The sequence below is a fragment of the Pagrus major genome, chromosome 18 (assembly GCF_040436345.1).
Source record: "Pagrus major chromosome 18, Pma_NU_1.0".
Classification (NCBI taxonomy): domain Eukaryota; kingdom Metazoa; phylum Chordata; class Actinopteri; order Spariformes; family Sparidae; genus Pagrus; species Pagrus major.
Window position 1 is genome coordinate 17,919,994 of NC_133232.1, and position 25,840 is coordinate 17,945,833.

Here is a 25,840-nt window from a genome sequence, read left to right on the forward strand (position 1 = left end):
TCAGACTGTGCCTATGGTAGTCCATGTAGGGCTTATAATGATCCTAAGGATTTTTATGGTATTTTTATCTCATCTGTTATCAGTATATAATCTCTACAGAGGCTTACAGTGTGCATTTGCTTTCAAATCTAGATAGGAAAATACGATGCCCTTTCAAATAAATAATGAGGTTACTATGTGCCTGCCAAAGAGTCCCTCAATACACTTAAAAAGACATAAACAAACACCAGATAGACAAGGCGTATTGTCTCTCCCAGTGTGTGTGTGTGTGTGTGTGTGTGTGTGTGTGTGTAAGAGAGAGAGTGAGGGAGAGAGTGAGAGCGCGAGACAGCCATGTTCTCCCAGCCTCCTCGAGCCAGTAACCATGACAACAGGATGGCTGGGAGACACGGTTCAACTCAATTGAGGCCGGTGTCTTTCTTTTCCTCCAAAATAGACCTTGGTCGCGTTTCAAGATCGACTTGTCCTCCTAAAAGCGGAAAGGAAACGCTTTTTTTCTCTTTCTCTCCTCTCGGGGGGCAGAGGAAGAGAGAGGAATAACACACACCTCAATAAAATCCCACGGCCCCGCACGGTGCATATCTTTCAGCCTATATTAGCTCCACAAACACCGCTGTCCTACAGCCTGCCGGTGTGAGTGGGCTGCGGGTTGTGTGTACATTTTTGGTTTCAGATTAGCAAGAAGAACAGGACGTGAGAGCTCCACGCAGCCTCCATGAGAACTGCTTTTGCTCGTCCCTCTGATAAACTGAAACGATATATAAGTATGGACTACGCTAATTGGCTGTTAAACAGAGATTTGTAGCCCCAACACAGCCCCACTAGCTTAAAAATCATAGCACTTTAAAGCTGAACCTAAATGTGCGACAGAAAAACGTTTCTTCACTCACCAGCTAAACGCGTTGAGGCTGAATCGGAGAGTTTAGCGGCGGTGGTCCTCCTCAGTCCCCTCCGTCTCTCTACATCCACACCGGGGAAAAGCACTGACAGACGGCTCTCCTCGCTCTCCCTCCTAGCTGCCCCCCTCTAACCGGTATGCGCGTGCGACCGTTGTTCGCGCCGCCAGCCGACCGAAGCTCGTGGTGTAGTCTCGCGCCTCCGCGCAGGCTGGTAGGGGCACGCGGGAGGTCCAGGCGGCGGAGAGCGATTAGTGAGCGGACTGATGAATGGATGGATGAACGGAGGCGTCCTCTCCGTCTCCTCCTCTCTGTGGAGCCGCTGTGTGTCTGACTGGCAGCTGGGAGAGTGTAATGTCGCTCCTCGGACTGCTCGGGAGCACCATCACTCTCCCGTGGTTAGCGCGCGGTGTGAACGGGACGTGTCTCGAGGGCCTGTTGATATCAGACACTGTAGCCTGCAGTGAAGATTAGCACTGGCTGTTATGATGACACGAGTCCTCCTCTCTCAACACAGATGATATTACCGACCAGACCTAGCATGTATTAAACTATCATAGGATTTAACTTTACCAGAGGATGCAGAGTGAGTGAAGGATGTGAAGTGATTCCAGGGATCCCTGAGGGACCTTCCAGGATGTTCTCAGGAGGAAGGCTTATTCAACTAGATATTTATTAATTCATTTCACCATACTAGAATTGGGAACAAATGTTGTTGAGGGGAAAAGTTTGGTAACTGACTGGAAAAACAGTCCATGCAGATGATTTACAGACAGTCAAATAAAGCCGTCCAAGGTCTAAAGTCCTGCAGCTGTCATACTCTGGATGCATCATTGGTCATGCTGTAGTTTGGTTTAAACAGGGATTTGTGTGCAAGGGAAAACATGACACATGAAACTGTCAATAGGGTGCTTTTATAGATTAAAGAGAGATATAATAATCATTAAAACAAATAAGTACCTCCGCCAAAGAGGTTATCTTTTAGCTGTGTCCGTTTGTTGGTTGGTTATTTTGTTGGTTTGTCAGCAGGATAACACAAAAACTATTGAACAGTCTTCCATGAAACTTGGATGGAGGATGGGCCTTGGCCCAGAATAGACCCCATCAACGGTGCAGATACAGATACAGGGATGGATCTAGGAATTTATTTCCATTTCCTTTAATCTTGTAAGATTTTCCAACATTTTCATTAATTTCTCAGGGAATTATGAATCAGGCGTATTTAGGTGGCTGGTACGTATGAGTGAGTACAATTTCATGTTGATCCAAATAAAAATCTGGATTTAGCAGATTTAAATATGTTTTATTTGATATTGGATTCGGCTTGATTGCATTAAAGGGGACCATTGGGCCTTGGTGGAGGTATGCACTCTACTGAGTGCCTTTCTAGTTAAAAAATCTAATCATGCCCAAACAACTGAAGTAAGTTCAAAGTAAGCTAGGTTAACTGAGATGTGCACCTGAAGCATGTTTTTGCATGAATTATATTGTGTAAGTATTGTGTAACCTCAGAGAGCTCAAATTTACTTGGTATTAAACAGTTTCAGATGTTTGTGTACCATTATGTGTGTTGTAATTCGATGTTACAATATAGACCTATCCTTTGAACTTCAGGTTGTTCACCTGTGATGTAAAAGTTAGGCTACTGCTGCAATTATTGCTAGTTATTGCTGTTTAATATCTATAACAGCTTATCCTGCACAGGGTACGGCTGCAGACTAAGAATAATTGTTATTTTACCACATACAATGTACAAAGTAATGCATCTCACCCATCCTGGAGGAGCAGCGAGCAGCCAACGTACAGTGCCCAGGGACCAGGTCTAGACCTTACCCAGTGCCTTGGACTGGAATATTTACCGTATACATGGCGGGAAAAGCAGAGCACCTGCAAGCAAGGGGAGAACATGTAGACTCAGCCTGTCTATCACATAGTGAGCATAAATTTCCCTCGGCCAAATTGTTGTAAGCGATCGACAATGTCTTCACAGTCACTCTGACCACAGCAGACAATCATCACTTGTGGTATTGCTGTATTTTCCTGCTGATCTTTGTTGGCTCTTCTTCTCCAAAGGTGTTAGTCATTCTTGGAAGAGACTGTCAATAGTCCTTCTTTTGTGGTGGGACTGTAATTACAGCCTACCCAAAAGAGAAATACCACTAACTGAACCACTGCAAAGAAGACAATCAAGTTATGTAGGCAGGCTGGAGAATGAAGATGAACAGCTTTCAGTGTTGGATGACATTTTCTGAAAAATGTGTTATTAATAGAGTGTTCGATCTTTTGTGTGTCCATATTTATTTTGTACATGTATGTGTTTGAGCCCACGTGCACTGTCTGGCTGGGGAAAGGATTGGGGATCTGATTTTTCTATTTATTTATATATTTTTTGGTATAAAATATCTGATTGTGCTGTCAGAAAGCAAATGATGTCTGCTCTGAGCCTGTTCTGGACGCCGCCATGTTCGCTCTGTTGGGTGCCAGTGAACACAAAATGTTAAATTTCTTGGCATTACCGTCAGAAATGCAGTTCACATTATCTGCCAGCACATACTATAAATTAGCCTCTGTCCACTCTGCCCTTGACGGAGCACAGAGGACATTTCTTCCACTGTACCAGCATATGCCCACTGCCATTTTTTTATTCCTTTTCGACCTCACTCTCACTCATCTCCCATGTGTAAAACCACCACAGTTAAATCAAGCCAAGAGGAGCTGGTTCAAACCATTTGTATTGTCTTTCAAAGAGTACAGTGCTCTTCCTCTTGCTGGTGCACCTCAAGGTCATAAACAGAAGCAGCAGCAGCGGTACACAATTTCATATATGGCTCTGCGTTGGCTGCTGCCAAAAATTTACAATTTTCTTCAAGAAGCTTGAATACAGCCCTTGTAATGGACAGTGTTGCAGAGCTTTAATATAACTTCTGCATGGATTGAGGGCCTCAGTGATCTCCAGTGATCAATAGCACATTAGAAGAGGGGAGTTAGCTGAGAAAGAGATCAGAAGAGAGGAGGGGAATTAAAGAGAAGAGAGAGATGCATAAAAACAACAGTGAGGATGTGGACAGAACAAAAGAGCCTGGTGTGTGTTTGAAGGCAAGGGGAGGAGAAGGTTAGAGAGGCGAGGCCCAAAGCAAGACAGGTAGAGAGAGGGGGGTTATGCAAGGAGAGGAGAGAGACAGGGAGGGGAGGAAGGGGGAGTAGGGGTGAAGATGACAAAGAGAGTTCAGAGGATGCACAGATGACCGGAGAGAGAGGGAGAGAGAGTGGTGGACGTAGTTTGGGGGAAACCCACTGCAGACGCAATGTCAATCCTAATTATTAATTCATTAACCTGCCCGGCTCCCTTCCCCCTCTATAGCCACACACACATGCACACACAAACACAGACAGACACACACACACACATGCACTCAATGCTCCCTGTTCTGTCCCTCCTCCGTGTCCCACGAGAGGCGGAGAGGATGGATGGAGAAATGAAGAGGTGTGTCTGCAGCTAAATGACATCTGCGGGGCCGTGATGGCGGCAACGTGTTGGGAACACTGGAAATCCCTGATGTGACAGTGGGAGGGAGGGGAGGGAAGTGGTGAGGAGAAAAAGCTAACAGCTTGTGTTTAGGTTTGTTGGGGTGGGTGGACCTCCTGTGATGGTGCATATGAGTGTGTTAATGTGGGCGGCTGTGGTGTCTTTATATGTATGTGTGCTATCATGCGTTCCTTTACCTGTCTGGTGTGTGTGTTTGTGTGTGCACGTATGAAGAGGGTGTGTGTGTGCATGTGTGTTAGCATATTAAATGAAAGCAGGTAGTGTGGAAGATAAATCAATATGCTGATGTTGGTGCGTGCAAGTAATAACGTTGTAAGTATAATGAAAGCAAGGGGGAGGTGCGAGACAGACTGATGGTGTGTGTCTTTAGCCACCGCTGCAACACCCCTAGCTCTTTGTGTTTGTGTGTGTGTGTGTGTGTGTGTGTGTGTGTGTGTAGGAGACACACATAGTGCACACATAGATGTTAGCATCCACACACACCAAGACCTCCTGCAGCATTCCTCTGCACATGCTCACACAGACAACTCAATATGAAGATAGAGATACAATTTGCACACACAAGGACACACACACAGAAGAAGAAGACGCAGTGCTGCTGACTGAGGTGGAATTAAACAGAGAAATCCTCCAAACGAGCATCGATCCACAGAGTTTACAGCGTTGGCTCCGTCTGCCTCGGCAGGCCAAACAACAGGGAGCTCTGTGAGACAGCTGGGGCACACACACACACACTCACACACACACACACAGGCAGGAGGCATTGGGAGCACACAAACAACACACTGCAGAGTGTGTGTGTGCACTGTGCACATGGTGTGAGTCTTTGATTTTGATCAGAGGACTTACAGCTGAATGTGCTTCAGAGTGTATGTGTGCATCTCTGATATTTGATGTTAAATTAGTCTGTGTGTGTGCACGTGTGAGTGTGTGTGTGTGTGTGTGAATGTACAGATTCACTGCTGGGGATGAACACAAATGTTGAGTTACTTCAGATTCTTTATAGTGGGGTTTCATTAATCACCAAAAAAAACGTATGACAACATTTAAGAAAATGTGTAATATTCTTTTTTCAAAATCCAGTTTACAGCAATGATAAGAGATGTTTACCATTGCAATGTTTAAAGAAAGTAAACAGCAGTCCCAGAAAACTTGTTTTTCACTGACACTGTGTATTTATGCTGCCATCCACTGCAAGCTTAAAGTCGATACTTCCAACTTGGTATTCCCAACTTCAATTTAAAAGTGTCCCAGTGCGTTTGCTGGTGAAAACATGTACGCCCACAGCAAACAGATGTTTGTATGTTTGTAAGTTAACTACAGCAGCTGATTTAACAGATTAGGGCACTTATAAAGAGACAGGATGAGGAGGAGGAGGAAAAGGCTCATACTGCACGCTGCTTCTTTCACACAAACATCAACGGAATGGACGTGAATTTACAGACTACAAACTTGTTGTTGCAGCACGTTTCACCACACAAACACTACATGAAGTAAAAAGTGATTAAAAGATAAATTATTCACTATGTGCACCACAACTCATCTGTGTTTATGTCGGTGAAGTTGGGCTTTGTGGATCTCGTCCAAGTTTCCGAATTTGGAATTCCACTTTGGATCCAGTTGGAGGTTGTTCTGAGTGCAGCATTAGATGGGAAGCAGAAGAATTGTTGCGCTCAACTTAAAGCTGCTATAATCAATATTTTCATATATAGAGATGATTACATGACTCTTTTGTATATGAAAGGGGTTCCATGTAGTGACAAATGTCTTTCAGCAGACTTTTCTGGCCTGCAAGTTATTGTTTTGGTTCAGTTTTGGTTCAATAAATATGGCTGCATGACCAGCACAGAATGGCAGAACAATAATGTTAGCAACTAGTGTGAGTGCATACTAGACTGACATTCTCCAGGTGGCCAGAAATGCAAGTAGGCCTACAAATTAACACTCTAACTGCTGGATGTGTATTGGGGAAACTGTTGAAAAAAAGCCTCAGTAGCTCAGTCGTTACAGCGCGTGCCCCATGTACAGAGGCCGTGTCCTCGCTGCTGACCTAGGGTTCGAGTCTGACCTGTTTGCTGCATGTCATCCCCCCTCTCTCTCATCCCGCTTCCTGGCATCTCTCAGCTTTCCTATCAAATATAGCCATGAAAGGAAAAAATATGTTGATTTAAAAAGACAAAGAAAAATTAGAGACCATCTTATAATGGAATCACACCAACCTGCGGACGTTCAGACCCATCACTAGTCTGTAGCCATTCCTACATTACTCATGAGTCGGACCACAGCCATCTTCGAACTTAGCCTCCATTTTAATCTCAACTATGTTTCTTCCCTGCATCAAACGTGAGCCAAGGGTGCCCCCTAATTTCAGCGCCCTTTTTTGGATGACGCCCATCATCAAACTGCACCCCAACTCTGTGAAGTTTCCGGAGTATTTTGCCCGGCGTTTATATGTCTGTCTGACTGTGGACAGATTTTTGTCAGACGATAGCATCACAACTGTGCAAGACGCAGTCACAAAACTTTACTTTGGGTGTGTAGTTGAGATCAAAATGAAGGTGAGGTTTAAAGATAGGTGTGGTTTGACCCATGAGTACTGAGTACTCATCTTGTAATGCAATAATGTAGACAGAGTCGTCATGGGTCAGAACCTCAACATGTTGATGGGTGCCGCGGCTAGTGTTATACCATCACATGATGGTATCTAGTTTAATTCTTTCCGAGTCTTAGATGAGAAGATTGATACAACTCTAATGTCTGTATGTGAAGTAGGCTTTGGTACAAGAGCCAGGAGGTGATTAGCTTAGCCTAGCATAAAAAGTTAAAGCATGGGGAAACATGTCAGGCTATGTCCAAAGTTCAAAAATACATCCACCACATCTGTAAAAACATACAGATTCATTTATTTAATCTTGTTTGTTCAAAGTTAGACAAAGAAACATGGAAATTACAGTTCATGGTTTTAAAGGAGGCTACATGATGTAACTAGCTTATGACATTGTTTCCCAGGAGATATTTAGTCTACACTATGTAATTTCCCTTAAACCACAAATGAGTATTTTTTCCAATTTTGGTTATATGTGGATTTTAAAAAAAACAAGGTACATATCAATTAGTGATCTTCAGAGGTGCTAGTTGGTGTCACACTGCTTCTTTAATGTTTACAGTAGATGGCTGTCAGGTTGCTAAATGCAAACCTGTTGATGTTACATGGACAGCTGTTCAAGGTAGATAGTTGTTGCCACCATTAAAAACCAGCACTCCGTTGATGTATTGCATGTGGGATAGGAAGTGCAGAAAGAGGCTGACATTTTAGATCTGGGGCACCATCAGTAAAGTAATGGCCTTGTTCCACAACATTTATCTTTCTCCGGTCTTGCATGAATGTCACACATTCTGTAAAAAAGAAAAAAAAGAAAGAAACATCATCACTACCGTCAGTATGGACATCATTATTTAGCTGCACGGCTATGTGTCGGACTCCAGTGATTCCCTTGACTACCTCATCAGCATTCATTACACTGAAGAGGAGGGGGACACGACATGTCAGCACTTGTGCGTGTGTGGAAACGTGCCAGTATGTGTGTGTGTGTGGCTCTCATCTGGGTCATTATATCCACAGGCATGAAAAAGCGGGTTACAATGACACACATCCCTCCACGTGACGGAGGCAAATAGAGAGGGGGAGGGTCCTCATTTGAGCATCAGTCACTTCCACCTGTGACCACTTGTCCTTAATACTGAGCCAGAATATAACAGAAGAGAGGATGTGAGTGTGTGTGTGTGATAGAGTACCACTTTCAATCTATCCTTATTTGCTCTAAGGAAAATGGAATTGGCCATGAAGGATTGATTTTCACCAGAATTGCACAAAATCTCCCCAGAGAAACGGGGAAAAGAAAAGGGTGTACAGACACAAACATCTTGAAGGGCTGTATGAGGAACCCATAGTGTGTTTATGTTTGTACACATGTGTGCGTGTGTGTGTGCGTGACAGAGAGGGTGAGAGGAAGAGGAAACACTGGCGACCTTGCCAACATGGTGACAGAATGCAGCATGTGTGTTAAAGTGTGTGTGGTGTGCGCGTGTGCCAACTATCAGTTTGCTGGGCAGCCAGGTCAACAGACAGAGGGTCGCCATAGCAACAGGCCCACACTGTGCCAAGCTGTAAAAATGATGGTTGAACAAAAAAACTGGATGTGCTTGTCTCTGGAATCAGCGTGTTGTTCCACAGGTGGTCCATGAGTGTTTCCCTCTGAAGAGCTGACATACTGTATGACATTTGAAGGATGTTATTACAATATGTGAACAGCCTCATAGCAGAATGCTATCACAGTTCTCATGCATGCTGAGCATTAAAGGTCCAGTATGTCGGATTTGGTGGTATCAAGTGAACACCCTTCACCTCACCCTCCCCTACAGTGAAAATGCAATGCAGCTCTATGGAGCTTTTTAGCATCTTTCAGCTCATTGTTTTGATTTCACGGACTGCAACTTTTCTATTTTAGTTTACTTTCACAGCTCTCATCAAGCTTGTTTTCTTCCACAGCTATTTTTACCTAAAATGCTCTAAAAATCCACTGAAAGTATGCTACCTGCCCCGCACAAAACAGTAGACAGACAATGTTAGAGACTCCCTGATGAACGTAGCGGAGCATTTAGCAGCTAAAGAGCCAGATTGTTCCTTTGGGAGAAATTGCGGACCAAAACAAAGCTAAAAGTAGTGTAAACTATTATTGGATGTACATTTGCCAGGTGGCCAGATATGTGACTGTGGATGTGTAAATAAGTGTTTATATTTTATGCATTCACTGCAGCTGTGCTCACAATATTTTTTAATACCACTATCTTGAGATCATGAGTTAACAATTTCATTATCTCAATAAAACAAGATAATGCACGACTGTATTGGCTTCCATAGTCTACAGTTTCTTCTACTATCCCTCATAGCCAGAAAAATCAATGAATGCTGCTTTAACTGTTGTAGACTGCTCATTTGTTTTGCCAGTAATTTTACTTTATTCAGCCATGTAATCAGTGAACCAGCTCCCCTGATGATACCCACACAAAATACCTCAATTCCAATCCAAATAAAACCTGGTTACAGCAAAATGTTCCTTAAATATACAGTAATTCAGGAACATTGCCACATTCATATACACACTGGATGCTTATTTTTCTGCTTGTACCTGATGAAAGTAATGATGTTAAAGTCAGCTGAAAGCTCTCTCAAACTTATCATGCAAATTGTGTAGAGGCAGTCAACATACGGTATCATTACATCGACCACCCAAGGGTGTGTGCTGCAGCGCAGCTTGTTCTGTCAGTTACATCACTTTGGGAACTAAAGCACTACTTTCTTTGCGGTCTGTTTAACCACATACATCCCTCATGCGGATCCATGCTAATGCGCATCCTCCTCACAGAACAGGCTCCATGTCAGCGAGGCCCATGCATTAAACATGGGGCGGTTGAGGGGAGAACATACTAGAATACCAATAATTTTACCATGGAAAGTCTGCCTGAGCAGAACAAGGCCCCCAAAAGCACGATGGGAAGTGGAATCCTGTGGTTAAAAGACAAAGTGCTGTTGATGTCACTTAAGACGGAGTTATTCTAGTCTTTGTGTTGTATTTAGCTATACAGTAAGTCAAAATCAGCATATGGATACACTGCAACAAGATAGATTATGCAGATTTGGTCTCAGCAGACAACAGAGACTTATCGGATGCCTCTGCTTGATTTCTGTTTTTTGATGCACGTTCAATATCTGAGGCCAAAGGTTAAAAATGTTGTTGACTGTGCATTTTTGGTGAATGTCACCCAAAATGGACTTAAGAGCAGGGCTGGATTAACCTGCTGGGGGCTTAAAGTTGAGCAATAAAAGTCAAATAAGACAGCATTTAAAGGAATAGTAAAAGGGACGATATCCTTTTAAAATATTACTTTGGTAAAAGTAAAAGTCACTTATACAAATATTGCTTGAGTAAAAGTGTTAAAGTATCTGATGTTAAATTTACTTAAGTATCGAAAGTAATTTTCTAGAAAAGAATGTACTTATATAGTACAAAAAGGTACAAATACAAGTATTATACATATATTTACATGTATGCATATACTGTACACTATGGGTCCATCAAATACTGGCCTGGTCAATTATCTGAAAAGTAACAAGTAACTAAAGTTATTAAATGAATGTAGCGGAGTGTAAAGTAGCAGAAAATGGAAATACTCAAGTACAAGTACCTCAAAATTTTACTAAAGTATAGCATTTGAGTAAATGTACTTAGTTACTGGTTATATGAATAAATATTAAAGTAAATACAGAAACATTTTTTTAAATAATAAATTAATAAATTAAATGGGAAAGTAAATAAATGAATAGTGGAACACTTTAACCAGGAAATGTAACAATGAGGTCAATATGAGCATTTGTGACTTACAGAGCACTATTTGTGCTATATAATATTTTTTATCTAGATAACTATTCTTTCCGTCACACTATACTTTCATACACAAGACATAAGTGCAACATCACTGTTTCCCAGAGTGTTCAAGCTGCTTGGAACTGTTTACATATTGAGAATAAATTATTGAAAAATATATATTTCTGCTTTATTTTGTAGTATGACTACAAACATCTGCCTTAAAGCATTGAGATCCTTATCGACTTTCTATTTCCCCTTCCTCCAGCAGAGGGTGCTGTTCCTGTATAATTACCATTTGAATGTGACCACATGTCCAACTCTCTCCACGTGGATTCAGATAACAATGTGCTGATATTAACTGCTGGGACTTTCCCAAGGTGTGCGCCAAAGGTAAGAGGAAGTCATACAAGGATATGGATATTTTCCATGTGGAAAAAACACTAATCATTCCTGTTAATTGTATGCTACTTACATTTAAAAGGTGTGTCCCAGGGTCTGATTAGAGGAACCTTGCTTCATGTGCACACACATCCACCACACTGAGCAGGTGCATAATTAACCAAGAGCGTGCAGGTGTACACAAACACCCAGATAGCCTATCATAAACTAACCAAGAAAGTCTCGTGCTGGTATGATAGATGTGATTATGTTTCACCTCCAAGTCTTCTGCCTCATGTAGATCACTGTTATTGTTTTCGCTTACAGACCTGACCTTGACCCAAGAGGGAAAGAGGTGGACACGAGATTGTGTGTTTTCTTATGTTTGCATGCTCTTACTTTTATCTTTTTGTCCCACAATATTAAGACAAGGACAAAAATAAAAACTCACCGTGAACAGCTTTCTGTAAATCTGGGTTACTCCTGGGCAAAAGGTGTGGTTGAGGGCAGTGGTTACACCTGGGTTGTATGGTTATGTCTACTGAGGTTTTAATTAAATTGTTACTATGTTTAGATTTTAAGAATGATTTAAGATGGTAATTGACTCCAAAAACTAAATCTTGGTTCTTACAAAACAGTCAGAGTTGTGTATATTCATGTCTGTGTGTCTGTGTGTAGACCTTGAGCTCTGTGCCCTGATACCAGTGACAAACAGACGGGTGTCTGGTATCACTGAAACACTGGTTTTGCTGGAAACCCCACTGTTGACTGATGACAGCTGTGGTTTCATTTTGCGTAAGTGTGGTGGAGGTTTGGGGTAAATCTCACTGAACTGATGGCATCTTGTTGGTTTCAATCCAACTGAAACAGCAGTTTGCTAAGAAAAAACTCTGCAACTTGGTACTAATTATAAAGAAAAAGCAGCCTAAAACAGCGAAACCTGAAGATTCTTGTAGTCAAACAAATAAATAGCAAATAAATGTTAAGATTAGGTATTTTCATTATTGATTAAGCTGCCAATAATTTCCATTATTAATCATTAGTCATTTAGTCTATAGAAAGTCAAAAAAAATGTTAAAAATGCTCATCACAATTTCCCAGACACACAAAATGACATCAAACTACTTACTTTGTCCAACTAACAGTCCAAAACCCAAAGAAATGTGTAGTGAGAGTTCTCATACCCTTGACTCAAAGTATGCATACCCATGCATTATCTGGAGGGGAAAACAATGACTTGAGTGGTGTCTAAAATGCTTTAATATTTGACCCATGAGCACACTTCATAGTCCTCTATATAGGACTCCCTAGTTAGTGAGTGGTGAATGAGTGGGTGATTTCAGACACAACCTTGGTTTTGGCTGTTCAGCTGTACACACACAGTAACATTAAGTAACTTCTGAGCCAAAAAAAAGAAAACACAATTCAAGTGAAGAAGGAGCAGCTAATATTTACAACACGATTTCATTTACTGTAAACTCTCCCAGTTGGCCACACCCTCATTGTTTTGGCAGGTCAGTAAAAACCACTAGACAGGTTAGTCATCCACACGTGAACTGTATACACTTGTATTAGCTATAATTACTCACAGACATGTGACTGACATTTACACCACCCGACTGGACTGGTCTGATTTGGCACCATGGGAGTGCAGCAGCCGCAACAAGAGTGTCAACAACCTGTTGACGGAAAATACCCGTGTGGAATAAATATCCTGATTCCTTCCTGCACATGTGGTGTTGTGATTAATGCTTTCACACAAAGCCAGCAGGACTTCCTGGCGGAAGAAAAAGAAAGAAGCGGGGTAAACAGAGCTATGCAGAGACTGTCAGATCACATTAAAACAGTTAATTCAGAAAAAAGGGCTGTGAATCGCTCCCATTTCCCATGCTGCTATATAGGAAAAGGTTACAGTGTCTGTCAGGGGAAATTAAATTCATTGCGTCCTTGAATGTTTCTAAATGTCACAAGGGAGCAGATTAGAAACATTAAACTATGAAGTTATTTATAGCAATGTCTCAATGGGGAAACATTTCTACTTGATAATATTTAACCCACTGCTGTTATGTTATTTCTTTGTGGCACGGCAGGAATGTAAATGAGAGAGGAGAGGTGAAGGAGAGAGGAGTAGGGAGGAGAGACAAGGATGAATGCAGTGATGTCAGCCCATCCCACTCCTATTCAGTACAAATGCAGCAGAGCAGGGCTGAGCCGGCATACCACTGCTGCTGACGACTGACCTGATCCCACACACACACACACACACACACAAAGGCTTACACACTCTCACGTCACACACACTCATCATACCACACTCACAGAGGCGCTGGAGCTCAGAGCAGCGCTGGGAGATGCTACCGGCTGGCAACCACTGAGTAAGTTCCCTCCTCTGTGCTCTTCTTTCTTTCTCTCTCTGCCTGTTCTCGCCGTGATTGCCATTCTGCGGCCCGCCTGAGTTCATTTATCTCTCACACTCTCCTCTGTCGCTGTGAAATGGCCAGTGTTTCCTCACACTGAGAGACTTTTCAAACTTTTCTCTCAGTATGCCGCGCACATACCTTACTCTCCTCTCCCGGCCTTTCTCTCTTTTCTCTGCATGTGAGCGGAGACAGAAGCAAATCCCGGACCTATTTGCATGTTGGCGCAGAGCCAGACCTGAATGCCTTTATATTTGAATAACAGAGCTGAGCGTGTGGATGTTAATCCGCTATATTCTCATTTTGTCCTTGTGTGATTTTCTGAGGTGTCTGTGTGGGCTGTTATTGTCCCTGACTAGTTTGACATGTTTACATCTTGATTTGAATATTTCTTTTGTGCTGAATTCAGATGTGCACAGTTAATTAGATGTTATGAGCTGTTATGCAGGCAAGGACTGCCCCGAGGTGATTCTTTTAGAGGAAAACTGTGCAATTTGCCTTTGAGTTCACTCTTCGGTAGTAAATCTTCAGGTTGGGTCCAGTTTATTTGCACTGCTCTTAATCACAGAGTCGTAAAGGGCTTCACAACTTCTACATGATGAAACAATGAATGAAAACACACCCCTCGTCAATCTTTAGAGAATGGCCACTCACATGGACCAGACAATGGATCACAAAAGCCTCACTCGGAAAAACTATTGAAAGAGGCTTGAAAGTACAGATTAATGAATGAATGGATTGTGGTTCTTCGACTAATGATGCAGCTAAAACAAATGAATTGAAACTACACCGAGCTTAGAGTTTGGCTAAAGTTTTATTACTTACATAAGAAGATTAGAAACAGAACCTGGTGCCTAGTTCAGAGATTTATGAGCTGCTGTTTTCAATACCACTACATAATTCATTCTTAGTATTGTTTTATTTATTTAATGCAAGATGCTCCCTCCAGGTTCTTTGGAAAGGGGCTATATGTAACAATTTGTAACAATTTACATGTATTAAAGGGGCGCTATGTAGTCTTGTAGAAGAAATTCAAACTCAGAATTTTAATGTTTACAATTTTAATGAGGTAATAACACAAACTCAGAAATATTTTTGTTTCCGAATAAACATGCTGTTGAACACTGTTTGAAGCTAGAAAGGTGGCAGGGTCCGCCACATGTAAACAAAGTAAAACAGAATGAAATTGTGTGCCACTAGCTAGTTAGCTCATTTAGCCATGCAGCTAGTGGTTCGAACTGTAAGCTTGGAGCACCGGGGAGTGTTGGTGCTCAAAACGCTAGCACAGGAGCTTTGGACCAGGACGGGCCGGGCGAGCCAGTTAGCATGGTTACTTCAATAGATATCTCCTCAACAGAATACATTAACATCATAATGTCAAAACACTTATTTCTTCACATTCTGTTGATAATTTTAGTTAATTTTTGAATGTTTTTATCTAAAAGTCTTATATGTTACACCTTTAATGCGGCTGGACTGTGGATTTATTTGTGAAGGACTCCAGTCAGATTTTTCGAGATAGTCCAAAGGATGTGACTTTATGCACGTTCTCAAGTGCCTCGTCTCAGAGCCCCTTTAAAGGAATAGTTTGACATTTTGGGAAATCTGCTTATTTGCTTTACTGGCAATGCTAATGTTCATGTCTGTACGGTAAATATGATATTACAACAAGGTTGACAATTAGCTTAGCTTAGCATAAGGGCTGGTACGTGCTATAACTTGTTAACGTGTCCTTGTAGTCAAATTTTTTGTCTAGCTGTTTTCCAGTCTTTATGCTAAGCTAAGCTAATCTGTCACTTTATATTTAGTATAAAGACATGAGAGTAGTATCAATCTTCACACGTGACTCGTCAAGAAACCTAAAGAGTGTGTTTTTCCCAACATGACAAACTTTGCATGATAAAAGAAAAGCCTCTGCTCTGAATTAGCTCTTAGAGGTAGAAAATAATTGTTATACTCAGTTAAACTGAAACCATATAATTATTCAAGTGTATGTCTGGTGTATGAGGTTTGTGTGATTCTATGGTTCAACATCAGACACACCTGAAACACTAACACATTTATGGCTTTATTGTAATATCAGACCACCCACAAGTGCAGATTGGTGGACTGTTATCACAGAAACAAACCTCATTGGTTCTCCCTCCGTGACTTCCTGTTTCAAATCTTTCAAAAGTGTTTACTGTACAGGGCGGCGACCGCTTTTATACAGTGTGTTTACACACACAGTTTGAGGTGAAGGTTGTTTTCTGGGATTTTACTCCTGAGGACTTCCTGAATGAGTTATAACTAACTGGAGCAGGCTGATGTCTATCTCTGTCACGTGTGTTGATAAGGTGCTGAAAACAGTCTGAGGTGTGTGTGTGTGTGTGTGTGTGTGTGTGTGAGAGAGAGAGAGAGAGAGAGAGAGAGAGAGAGAGAGAGAGAGAGAGAGAGACAAGATTAATGTAAAAATGACTATGGCTGTCTTTTACTCTCTATCTGTGTCTGTTGCCCCGAGATAGCATGCAGTCATTAACGCCCTGTGTGTGTGTTTGTGTGTGTGTGTGTGTGTGTATGTGTGTGTGCTGACATACTGAACCTGCCCCTGTTTGCCTGTCAGTGTTTGAAAGCACAGTGGCATTCTCACTGCCTACTGTATGCAGAGTAAACACTGCATGCACACACATCAACACACACACACACACACACACTACATTTGGCATTGTGGCTTATTTGCTTTGGGCCTTTTGTGTTCTGCCAGCCAGAACAGGATTGAATGGAGGGGAACAAAACAATACAGTAGATATAATCTCTCTCTCTCTCTCTCTCTCTCTCTCTCTCTCTCTCTCTCTCTCTCTGTAAAAACCACAACAGGAACCTTCAGAGCTCAGTCGATCCGGACACACAGAGCCTTCACCCCCAGAGAGCCTGACACACTCCTGCTGCACCGACGAGAAGCACTCGACAAAAGGACACTAAAGTGACCTCCAGCAGTTATACTGCACCTGATCCCACATCCTTCAAAGAACAGGGAACCTGACTCTGGAGCAGGAAAAAGGAGCGCTCATACCCCACTGCTGAAACACGACCCATTGGACCGAGAGGCAGAGGGGCTGACAGTCGTCTCTGGTACCGGGGGAAAAGAGGCAAGATGCTGGCTAAAATCCTTGAGGACATGTGGGTGGACCCCGAGGTGCTGGAGGCCCTCAGCGAGGAGCAGAAGAGGATCCTCTTCTTGAAGATGAGAGAGGAGCAGGTACGCCGCTGGAGAGAGCGGGAGGAGAGGGAGGAGAGGGAAGGAAGAGACGACACCAGGCCAAAGAAAGGTAGAGTGAAACACCGGCTATATTGCACTGGTTACACTGTGGGAAAGTCCTGTACACAAGAACTCATATGTGTCATTCCATTACACAACAGTATGAGTATGACTTCCAGTGACGCAGAGGAGCCCAAACTAAAGTGGCAACATAGTTTTGTAGCAGGAAGGAATGAGGTTTCTGGGAAATGTGGCCCAGTAACATAACTCTGATGTGAGGTTAATCATAGTAGCTTCTCTTACATGGCGTCATTTCTTTAAAACACCAGGATGTCACAACTAATGTGACAATGATGTACCGACAAAATGACAGACTGCATTTACAGATATCTGTACCTTGAATCAAACATTTATTCAACATGCAAATATTGTCCAAATATGCAAATATTGCAAATATTATAAGACTTAAGTACGTTAAGATCTGGCACATTTAAAGCAGTCTTTGGGAAATGTGCTTTTTTGCTTCCTTGCCAAGACTTAGATTAAAAGACTAATACAACTCTCATATATGTCCAAAAAGTAATGATAAAATTGAGGCTTCATTCTGCAGCTGGTTAGCGTTGGCTTTAGCCTAAAGACTGCAAATGGGCAAACAGCTAGCTTAGCTCAGTCTGAGGTAACAAAATCCAGCAATCTCACCAGCACCTCTAAAGCTCACCAATGAACACATTGTATCTGTACTCTGTACAAAAAGAAAAAAGTTTTTCGGGGTTATTTGCCAAACTGTTTCTTGAGTAGGTGCAGTGACTTGCTGGAGTTTCTGTGATAAAGCCAGGCTAGCTGTTTCCCCCTGTTTCCAGTCTTTATGCTAAGCTAAGCTAACCAGCTGCAGGCTTGCAGCTTCATATTGACTGAACAGATATGATAGTGGTATCAATCTTCTAGTGTAACTCTCAACAATAAGGCGAATAAGTGTATTTTCCTATGTTCAACTATTTCTTAGTTCTTAGTTCTTTAGTTTTTATTGGGATTTAGTGACCTAAAGAAGAGTTTACATCACGTGACTGAACACAAATTACACGTGGAGAGTTTTGTCCACTGATTGTGACATTTTTAGATTAAAGTACTTTTAAATTAGATTCTTTTTAGACACATTTAATTTATCTCCCACTGGGAATTACGTTCTAGTCGTAGGGAGGAAATCTGATTTAACAGTGAAATAAGTGAATAATAATAATAATAATAATAAAAAAGAATATCCACCTTATTCCAAGCCCCCGTGATACCTTGCCCAAAACTGGCGTTTTTCATGGTAACAGGATGCTAATATTTGTTAGCTAATGTTTCTAAAGCCTTGAAGGTGTTAATAGTTTTCTTTGTTACCAACACTAGCTCAGCTGAGCACTAGATGTATCACTCATAATGGTTTCCTCTGTAACCTCCCCCAGTGACCTTCCCAGAAAACTTGTGGACACGATCGTTTGAAATGAAAAATCCCCACAAATTCTGGTTTCTTGTAAAAAAAAAAAAACAACTTCTTCTGTAGATGGGATGTGCCTGGGGGATTTGGATTTATGACCCCAGTTTTATTTACATCCTGGCCCAGTTTAGTCCTCATACAGTTAGCACACACATTTTGAAACAGTCTGTATGGAGAGCAATTACTTTGTTTTGTAAGCAAGTTTAGTTAATTACAATTATTACTATTTCTTTCACTTAATTTCATGTAGTCTAGCTGGCAGCAACTTTTTGTGAGCTTGTAGTGTCCATATAATTGTACTTTCAAGCCTTTTTACAACTCATTAATGTTAAACTCTGAGTGCACATGATACACAAGCTGTGTAGTAACACCCTCTCAGTTTACCAATCTGATTAATGTGTTTAAATTACACCCACACTAATCTTTTCACTGCCCAGTCTGGCTACCTATGCTCTACCTGTCCATCTTACTCATTTACCTGACTCACTGAGACCCTATATCACCTGCACCGGTTCTGCTGCACAATGAGAGTGTGTGTGTAAGACTGTGTGAGTGTGTGTGTGACAGACAGCCTCTATCAGCGCCGGTCGAATCGTTCTATGGGCTGAAAGCTGAATAAGATTGAGTAAGCCCTGTGGTTTTGGGCGTCGCCACGCTTTAAACCATGTATTAAGTTACCGTCTTTGTTTACCCAATCTCTGCCATGTCACCTGAGAGGTGATCGAGTGTGTGTTTTTGTCTGTGCATATGTGTTACACAACATACAATCCAGTTCGGCATCTTTTAGTCTTTGTCGACTGTGCTGCTGCCAGGAAAGACAGTCATTACGTGCACATAAAGGCCTATAAACGTCACATAATTACACGTTTATTTACCTGTGAGCAACTATTGTGCTGCATTTCTGCTTTAATTGTGGGCGCGGTGGCAATGAAGAAAATAAACCTCAGTGCTGTAATGGAAATCAGCTCTATGTCTGTCTATTAATCACAGCAATAAGTCAGTGAGATGAGCATAAGACAGAGCATGACTTATAAGAGTGATGGTCTTTGGTCAGGTGACATCAGACTGAGACGTCCACACAATGTACCCTCATGTGCTCGGTGACTGCATGCAAACACAGGACATTCCCTAAATTATAAACAGAAACAGAGCTGCCTTTGTTCACTGTGAGGAGGTGATTGTCTCTGTTGACTCCTACAGTATCAGCTTGTTGAGCCTGTTGTGACTTTAAAGGGTAAATCTGCATTGATTTTCAACTGCTGCGGTACAGCTCTCTGAAGATTTGAATTTTCGAGCCACACCCCTGTCAGTGATGTCATAGCAGGAAGGTGTTTCACCTTTATCAAGTAGCGTCTTGTCATGGAAAACACCTGTTATCACACACTGGGGTTTATTTCTGTCTACTGTGTCACGATGAGGTAACAACAAAAAATACAACATTTTCCACATGTCATGGAATAAAGGGGTGTTGTGTGTGGAAGTTATGACGTGAAAAAAACAATAATCCACTCCATTATTACGTTGTCATTTATTTATAATCAATCACAGCTATTAGAAATGTAAATTGCTATTAGTATTGGTATAATATATGAAAGATTTGTGCTGCTTATTTCAGCCTCTGCAGCGTGTTAATAAGCTAAATAGCAAGATAACAAGATGTCTGATGGTTTCTAATTCAAACTTTAAAGGGAGTTTCCATCAGACTGCCTCAGGTCAGTTTCATGTAGCCCTCCCTGCGAACAGACGGGAATGAGGTCACTGTTCACTACTGTTTTCCTCCCCTTTTCCATTATGTAAACACAGTTTATCAATATTCTGCTCTGATTAATGTTTTTGCAATGAGACAATGAATGTACTCCAATAAAAAGACAACAAAAAGAGAGTGAATGAGCACAAATCAGTAAGAGAGGACAAACTCCACTGCTGTTTTTGTGAAGCTTCCCAGCTCTATACTGATATGACAGCACCCTCTTCTGGATAAAAGCCAGAATAACAACTCATGAGAAGACTGCTTTTATCAGACTGTGCTGAGGGATGAGAATATATCTGCGGCACAGCTTACCCATAATTTCTTTTTTTTCCCTATCTTCTCTTTCTCCTCCAGTTTACAGTAAACATGTGAGCTGGCTGCTCGGACGGGACGGAGACGTGAGTGTCAGCGTGATCGGGGAGGTGGACGAGTTCAGGTCCTCCAAACTCCTCCAGAGCCTCATGAACACCAGGTAGAAACAAAAAAAGCAAAGAGTAAAATAAAAAAATTAAAAGTATAAATGTCACCTCAAATTAGAGATTTTGGCTTTTTGGCATCAGATTTAATATGAGGAGGAAGTGTAAAAGGAGACTCTAAGTATATTGTTATTGTCATCCATAGTCACTGAGCCACGTAGTTTATCAACGGGAGGTTGAAGACAACAAAGTGCAGTTGATTTAATTAATGTGAAAAATTAGTGACTATTTGTTTAACAAAAATGCAAAGCATAAACAAAATTTAGCATCTCCATCACGTCCATCTGTCACGTGGATTTCGGAGAAAATCTCAATCATGTGCTTTAATTTAATCAGGTTTTCCAAAAGGCTTTGATGGAGGCAACAACATTCAGAATCTCTTATATTTGACATTTAACATTTACAACCAAATAAATTTAAAAAATGATCAACTTATTAGGCTATCAACTGGGTTTCTATTAACTTAGATTCACTGTAACGTAAAAATATTTTTCTTTTTTTTAGCTATGGGCTGACAGCTTTGTCTAGGAGCTCATTCAGCAGTAAAACTTGTTTCTCAGCCAACATCCTCATTTTTCTGCCACCTTAACGAGGCCTTCAGTCCCTTCAACAGATGACATAACTCTGTCTTTGATAAGATGAACAGTGAACCAAAGAGTTTCAGTCAGCGAGACGTCTCCTCGTCCCAATTGGATTATAGGGGTTATATGCCTTATGACTAAGTGGAGAATTGATTCAAAGGTTAGTTTCGGCTGTCTGCGGGACTGAAAATGGACGTCTTTGTCTTCCAGAGTGCGCAGTGATAATATGAATGGCATCCAGACATCCGACTTGGTGCCAGGAAGAGAGGCCCAGCAGCTCGGCTTTAAAGAAGACATCCAGCTGTCCCTCACAGATGTTAGCGTGAGTTCACGTGTTTGTATGTGGGTTTTGAAGTTCAGATGAAAGCTAAGATGAATATCAGAGTCTCACCATCGAGTTGTGTCCCGCTCACATACACAGGATGAGCCGGCTTCACTCAGTGGCCAGTCATCTGAGGAGGACATAGACTCCTGCAGTGTTGATGACGACCTGAAGGACCCTGCCGAGGACAGCGACTGTGAATCAGGCGGTAGCTTGGACAACCACAGCGACTGGGCTCCTCTCTACAGGTCCCATCTTAGTAACCGCGGCAACCAGCTGCCACTCAAAGCCCAGCAGCAGTCAGACACAGAGAGGGTTGGCCTAGAGGACAGAGGTAAGAAAACAAGAGGTGGAGAGAAACCTGGTGTATGTGTGTGTGTGTGTTTTAAAGGTTTCTGATAATTATTTACTGATTCTAATTAGATATGCGTTAATGTAAAAATGCTTAAATACAAGTAAAAACAGATGTATAGTGTGGATAAATTACTTTAAACAATGAACGCTAAAAAATCGAATATATACAAAATGAGTCATGAAGAAAAAACAAAAATAAAGGTACTAAATACTATATACACCAACAAAATGTGTTCTTTATACAGAACAGCCTCTGTCATTTTAACAATATGTTATAATGTGTTGTACTATACAATATTATATATAGTTTATTATTGGATTATTATCACTAATGTCTTCACCTGTAAACAACACTTAACTCTGTAACTGGTTGAGGTGGAGCTAATTAGAACTATTTTATATACTGCTGGATAGTTAAATCTACAGCACAGCATCACATTTTATAAACTAATCCCATGTTTTGTTAACTAAATATGAATCTCTTCAGTTACTAAAAAGTATTGCTGTTCAATAAATAAACCTCAGAATTATGCTCAGTGCAGTAAATGTAAATGTACTGAGCCACTTTCCAACACTGCTTGCATTCTGTGTGATTTGTAATCACCTACCCGCATATCGTCATGGTCCAGTGAAACCATGTGTTTATTCTAAGTTTATTTTTCAGAGACTTAATGTCATTCATGGGTTGAAAAAGGGGTCTGTTTGTCACTTGACACCTGCATTGAGTTGAGATCAGTGGAGCTGCATCGTGGGTAATGTAAAAAAGGCAATATATCAGGTTCTTCTGATCACTGTCCATCTTAAATCTGACAGTGTTATAGTAAGATCTTAAGACCAAGTTATGAGAAAATTAGACTTTCAGATTTAATCTCAGAAAGAACACTGGCTCAAACTAAAACTGTCCTGATGTACTGGTCTGGATCAAGGCACATGTCTCGGTCCTCCTTGCCAGTAGGGGACCCAGACAGAGCGCAAAGAAACATCAACTACCTACATTTAGTGATGTTTAACGTATATTTTTAAAAGCTAAAAAAAAAAAATCTTATTTCAATGTTCATATATTCATATTTTTATGTTTGGCAAAAAAGACCCAGTGTGAATGTGAATTTATTCAATCTGGCGCTGCTGATGTAGGCTAATGTCACACTTTTCCACAGCTAGCTAGTGCTTGTTTTGTTGACGTACTTCTAATAATAACAAACTATCATTCAGTCACTGATTGACCAAAATCTAGTGAACATCATCACAATGTTTGAACGTCTGGGTGGTGACATGGGTTTTGTAAATCAACTCTGTTCCTCTCTCTTCTTCTCAGAGATTGTGTGTTGTGAAGAGAAGAAGTCCGAGTATGGAGGCCGGGTGGCGCAGATCAGGAAGACGTTCACAGATGATCATCACAGCACATCACGTGCCTACAGCAAACCTCCTTTACCTGCCAAACCTGCACACCTACAGAGAGGAAGCACACCTTTGATCCACTAGGAGTGAAAGGTGTCTCCACCCTGATGCAAGACTTTACTTGACCCCAAACAGGCAAAGCGAACTAAGTGTAATGAGCCATGTCGGAAAATAATGGCTCAGTCCAACACTGAGGCCTCATACATATGAAGAAGAGGATCCTTACTTGAACCTGAGCTGTGCACTTTGTTAGGCCTCGACAGACAGAGAAACGTCTGGGGGTGGAGAGAGAGAAAGACTTGAAAGCTTTTCAACTGAAGTCCACCTGAATGATAAAAACGAAGCAGCTTTGATGTAGTTCAAATATGCTCACAGAGCTCCTGTGATTGACAGGCGGCCGCAGAGAGAGACATCCAGAGAGACACGGACTGTTGACTACAGGTGAAAAAACGGTGGTTCACTTGTTCAATGAGTGTTGATGAGGTTTTATCATTCAGATGTCATAAGCAGAGTGAGAACTGAAACATTTATCTGATATAAATCATATTCAGGTGCTGTCATGTTGTGTTCAAACTGTTTTAAATGTAGTCCATGTAACATGTCACTGTACTGTTGTAGCTACTTTGACAACAACATCTTCATCCAGCATATCAGCAGCAATCACAATGGTGCAGGGGATAAAATAAAAGGACTGATTCTATGGTAAATGGTAAACAGACTATCTATCTAGTGCCTTTATCTTAAGACAACATCTTTTCAACAACATTTTCAATCCTTCATCTGTGAGCACACACCAGCACTGATGAGCGCTGACTGACTCATCAGGAGCAGCCACTGAGCTACTGTGAGCCCCATATGTGTAGAAGAAGTGTCTGTTTGTATGTGGATGATTTGGCGAGATCTTTGGGAATCACAGAGCGGACCTACAGTGCAGTTTGATAATGTTAATAAGAAACAATGAGGTTAACCACTCATACGTGAATTATTCAATCACAAATGTTTCACTCTTAAACAAGTGAGAAATCTGCCTTTTGGACCAATATTTACAGAAAATGTGCCGGTAGTGATATTGAGTCTGAAGACTGTTTAATATTGCTGTTTAATTAAACTATTCAAGTGTAAATTCTATCATGATTTTAAATAAAACACACAAAATAAGGGGAAATCTGAATAGGCAGAAGTTACCCATTGGCACAGAACGTTCACTGGAGTGGACAGATGTATTTTCAGTGACAGAAAAAAAAAATCTTAACATTTAGACTTACATTAACACCTTATTTAGTTGAAAATATTTTTTTTATCTGTCTGGTTAACAGTTATTCCAGACTATTCCCTGTGCCATTTTGAACTAATGATGCCATATCTCTTAATAACAAAGAGATACACAGATAAAAATCAACTGGAATTGTGAGCAGGGCTTCGGGGGTCCGTAACTTGATTGTACATGGTTCTCGAGCTTAAACTGTTTAAAAGGCTTCCAAATATCTGTCCCATGTAGTGGACGCCATGCATGAGGGTTAAATGGCTGACTAATATTAAGGGTGTTCACATTCACAGGAACTAAAATACTTTAGCTCTTTCTATTATCTGTTATATTTATATAACAGAGTAAATAGTCCAGACTGATGCATCTCAACTACTATTGGATCGATTACCATGAAACTTCATGGTCAGACGTTCATGGTCCCCAGTGGATGACTCCTACTGGCTTTGTTGATCCCCTGGCTTTTACTTTATGGAGTGCTATAGCACCACCCTCTGGTCCAATACTTTAGTTTATGACCAAATACCTCCTGACGTTCCCGTCAGCCTCTGCTGTACTTTGTGTTTAGTGCTAATTAGCAATTAGCAATCCAACATGCTTAACAAGGACGTGGACATGGTCAAAAGAAAACTTAACCTGCAAAATATCAACACGTTAGCACTGTCATTGTGAGCATGCTAGCAAGCAACAATAGCATTTAGCTCAATTGTACAGCTTTTACACAGCCTCACAGAGCTGCTAGCATGCATGTAGTGAAGTGTAGTGTATTTTAGAGGACCAAAAGTCATCTGATAGATTAAGATAAACTTTAAAAGAGGTTATTAGTTGTTTATTAGTTAGTTATTTAAAGGAATATTTACCCAAAAATTCAAATTGAGTTTGCTGATGGAAAGTCTGGTGAAGTTTCGTAGTCAAAACAACTGAAGTAGATGGGGACTTGTTTTAAAACGTAAAAAAACAACAACAAAAATAAAATAAAATGGCTCCATACAAGTCGTCCAGCATGATCCAAGTCTCCTGAAGCCCAGAAATCCCAAATGATTCAAAAAGATGTTATTTACACCCTAGACATGCAGTCAAGCTCCTGCATCCACATCAGACAGCTGCATGCTAATGATGTGTAATTCACAGCATAAACAATTTAAAGCGTTTAACTGTTAATGTGAACATAAAATTCAACTCAGGAATTGTGTACAGAGTTCAGTAAATGTTCTACTTCTGAACATAAAAAGCAATGCATGCTAATGCTTTTAGCTTAGCAGCTTCAGTGAATATTTTGGCTTTTTAAAGGGCGCAAATAACGTCTTTTCA

At 41.2% G+C, this 25,840-nt stretch overlaps 2 protein-coding genes across 3 annotated transcripts in view; one reads left to right on the forward strand and one right to left on the reverse strand.

Moving 5' to 3' along the window:
- The window catches only part of psd2 (pleckstrin and Sec7 domain containing 2), a 38,323-nt gene extending 36,729 nt beyond the window's left edge, over positions 1-1,594 (reverse strand). The window contains exon 1 of one of the 2 annotated variants that reach the window (XM_073486378.1): positions 1,470-1,594. The gene's annotated coding sequence lies outside the window, so the exon portion shown is untranslated. Of the gene's footprint in view, positions 1-890 lie in introns of both variants that reach the window. The other variant, XM_073486377.1, reaches the window with a different exon arrangement.
- Positions 1,595-16,522: 14,928 nt separating this feature from the next.
- On the forward strand, positions 16,523-23,979 carry LOC141013675 (uncharacterized). The gene is made up of 5 exons (XM_073487488.1): positions 16,523-16,974; positions 20,489-20,606; positions 21,402-21,513; positions 21,613-21,847; positions 23,183-23,979. The coding sequence occupies exons 1-5, from the start codon at positions 16,800-16,802 to the stop codon at positions 23,347-23,349; spliced, it is 807 nt and encodes a 268-aa protein (XP_073343589.1). The 5' UTR covers positions 16,523-16,799; the 3' UTR covers positions 23,350-23,979.
- Positions 23,980-25,840: the final 1,861 nt, after the last annotated feature.

What these genes read in the sequence shown, in the direction of transcription:
- LOC141013675 (XM_073487488.1), top strand. Translation starts at nt 16,800, where the DNA reads ATGCTGGCTAAAATCCTTGAGGACATGTGGGTGGACCCCGAGGTGCTG. An exon ending in CAGAGCCTCATGAACACCAG is followed by an intron (nt 20,607 to 21,401) that starts GTAGAAACAAAA and finishes TTTGTCTTCCAG; the next exon opens with AGTGCGCAGTGATAATATGA. An exon ending in GGTTGGCCTAGAGGACAGAG is followed by an intron (nt 21,848 to 23,182) that starts GTAAGAAAACAA and finishes TCTTCTTCTCAG; the next exon opens with AGATTGTGTGTTGTGAAGAG.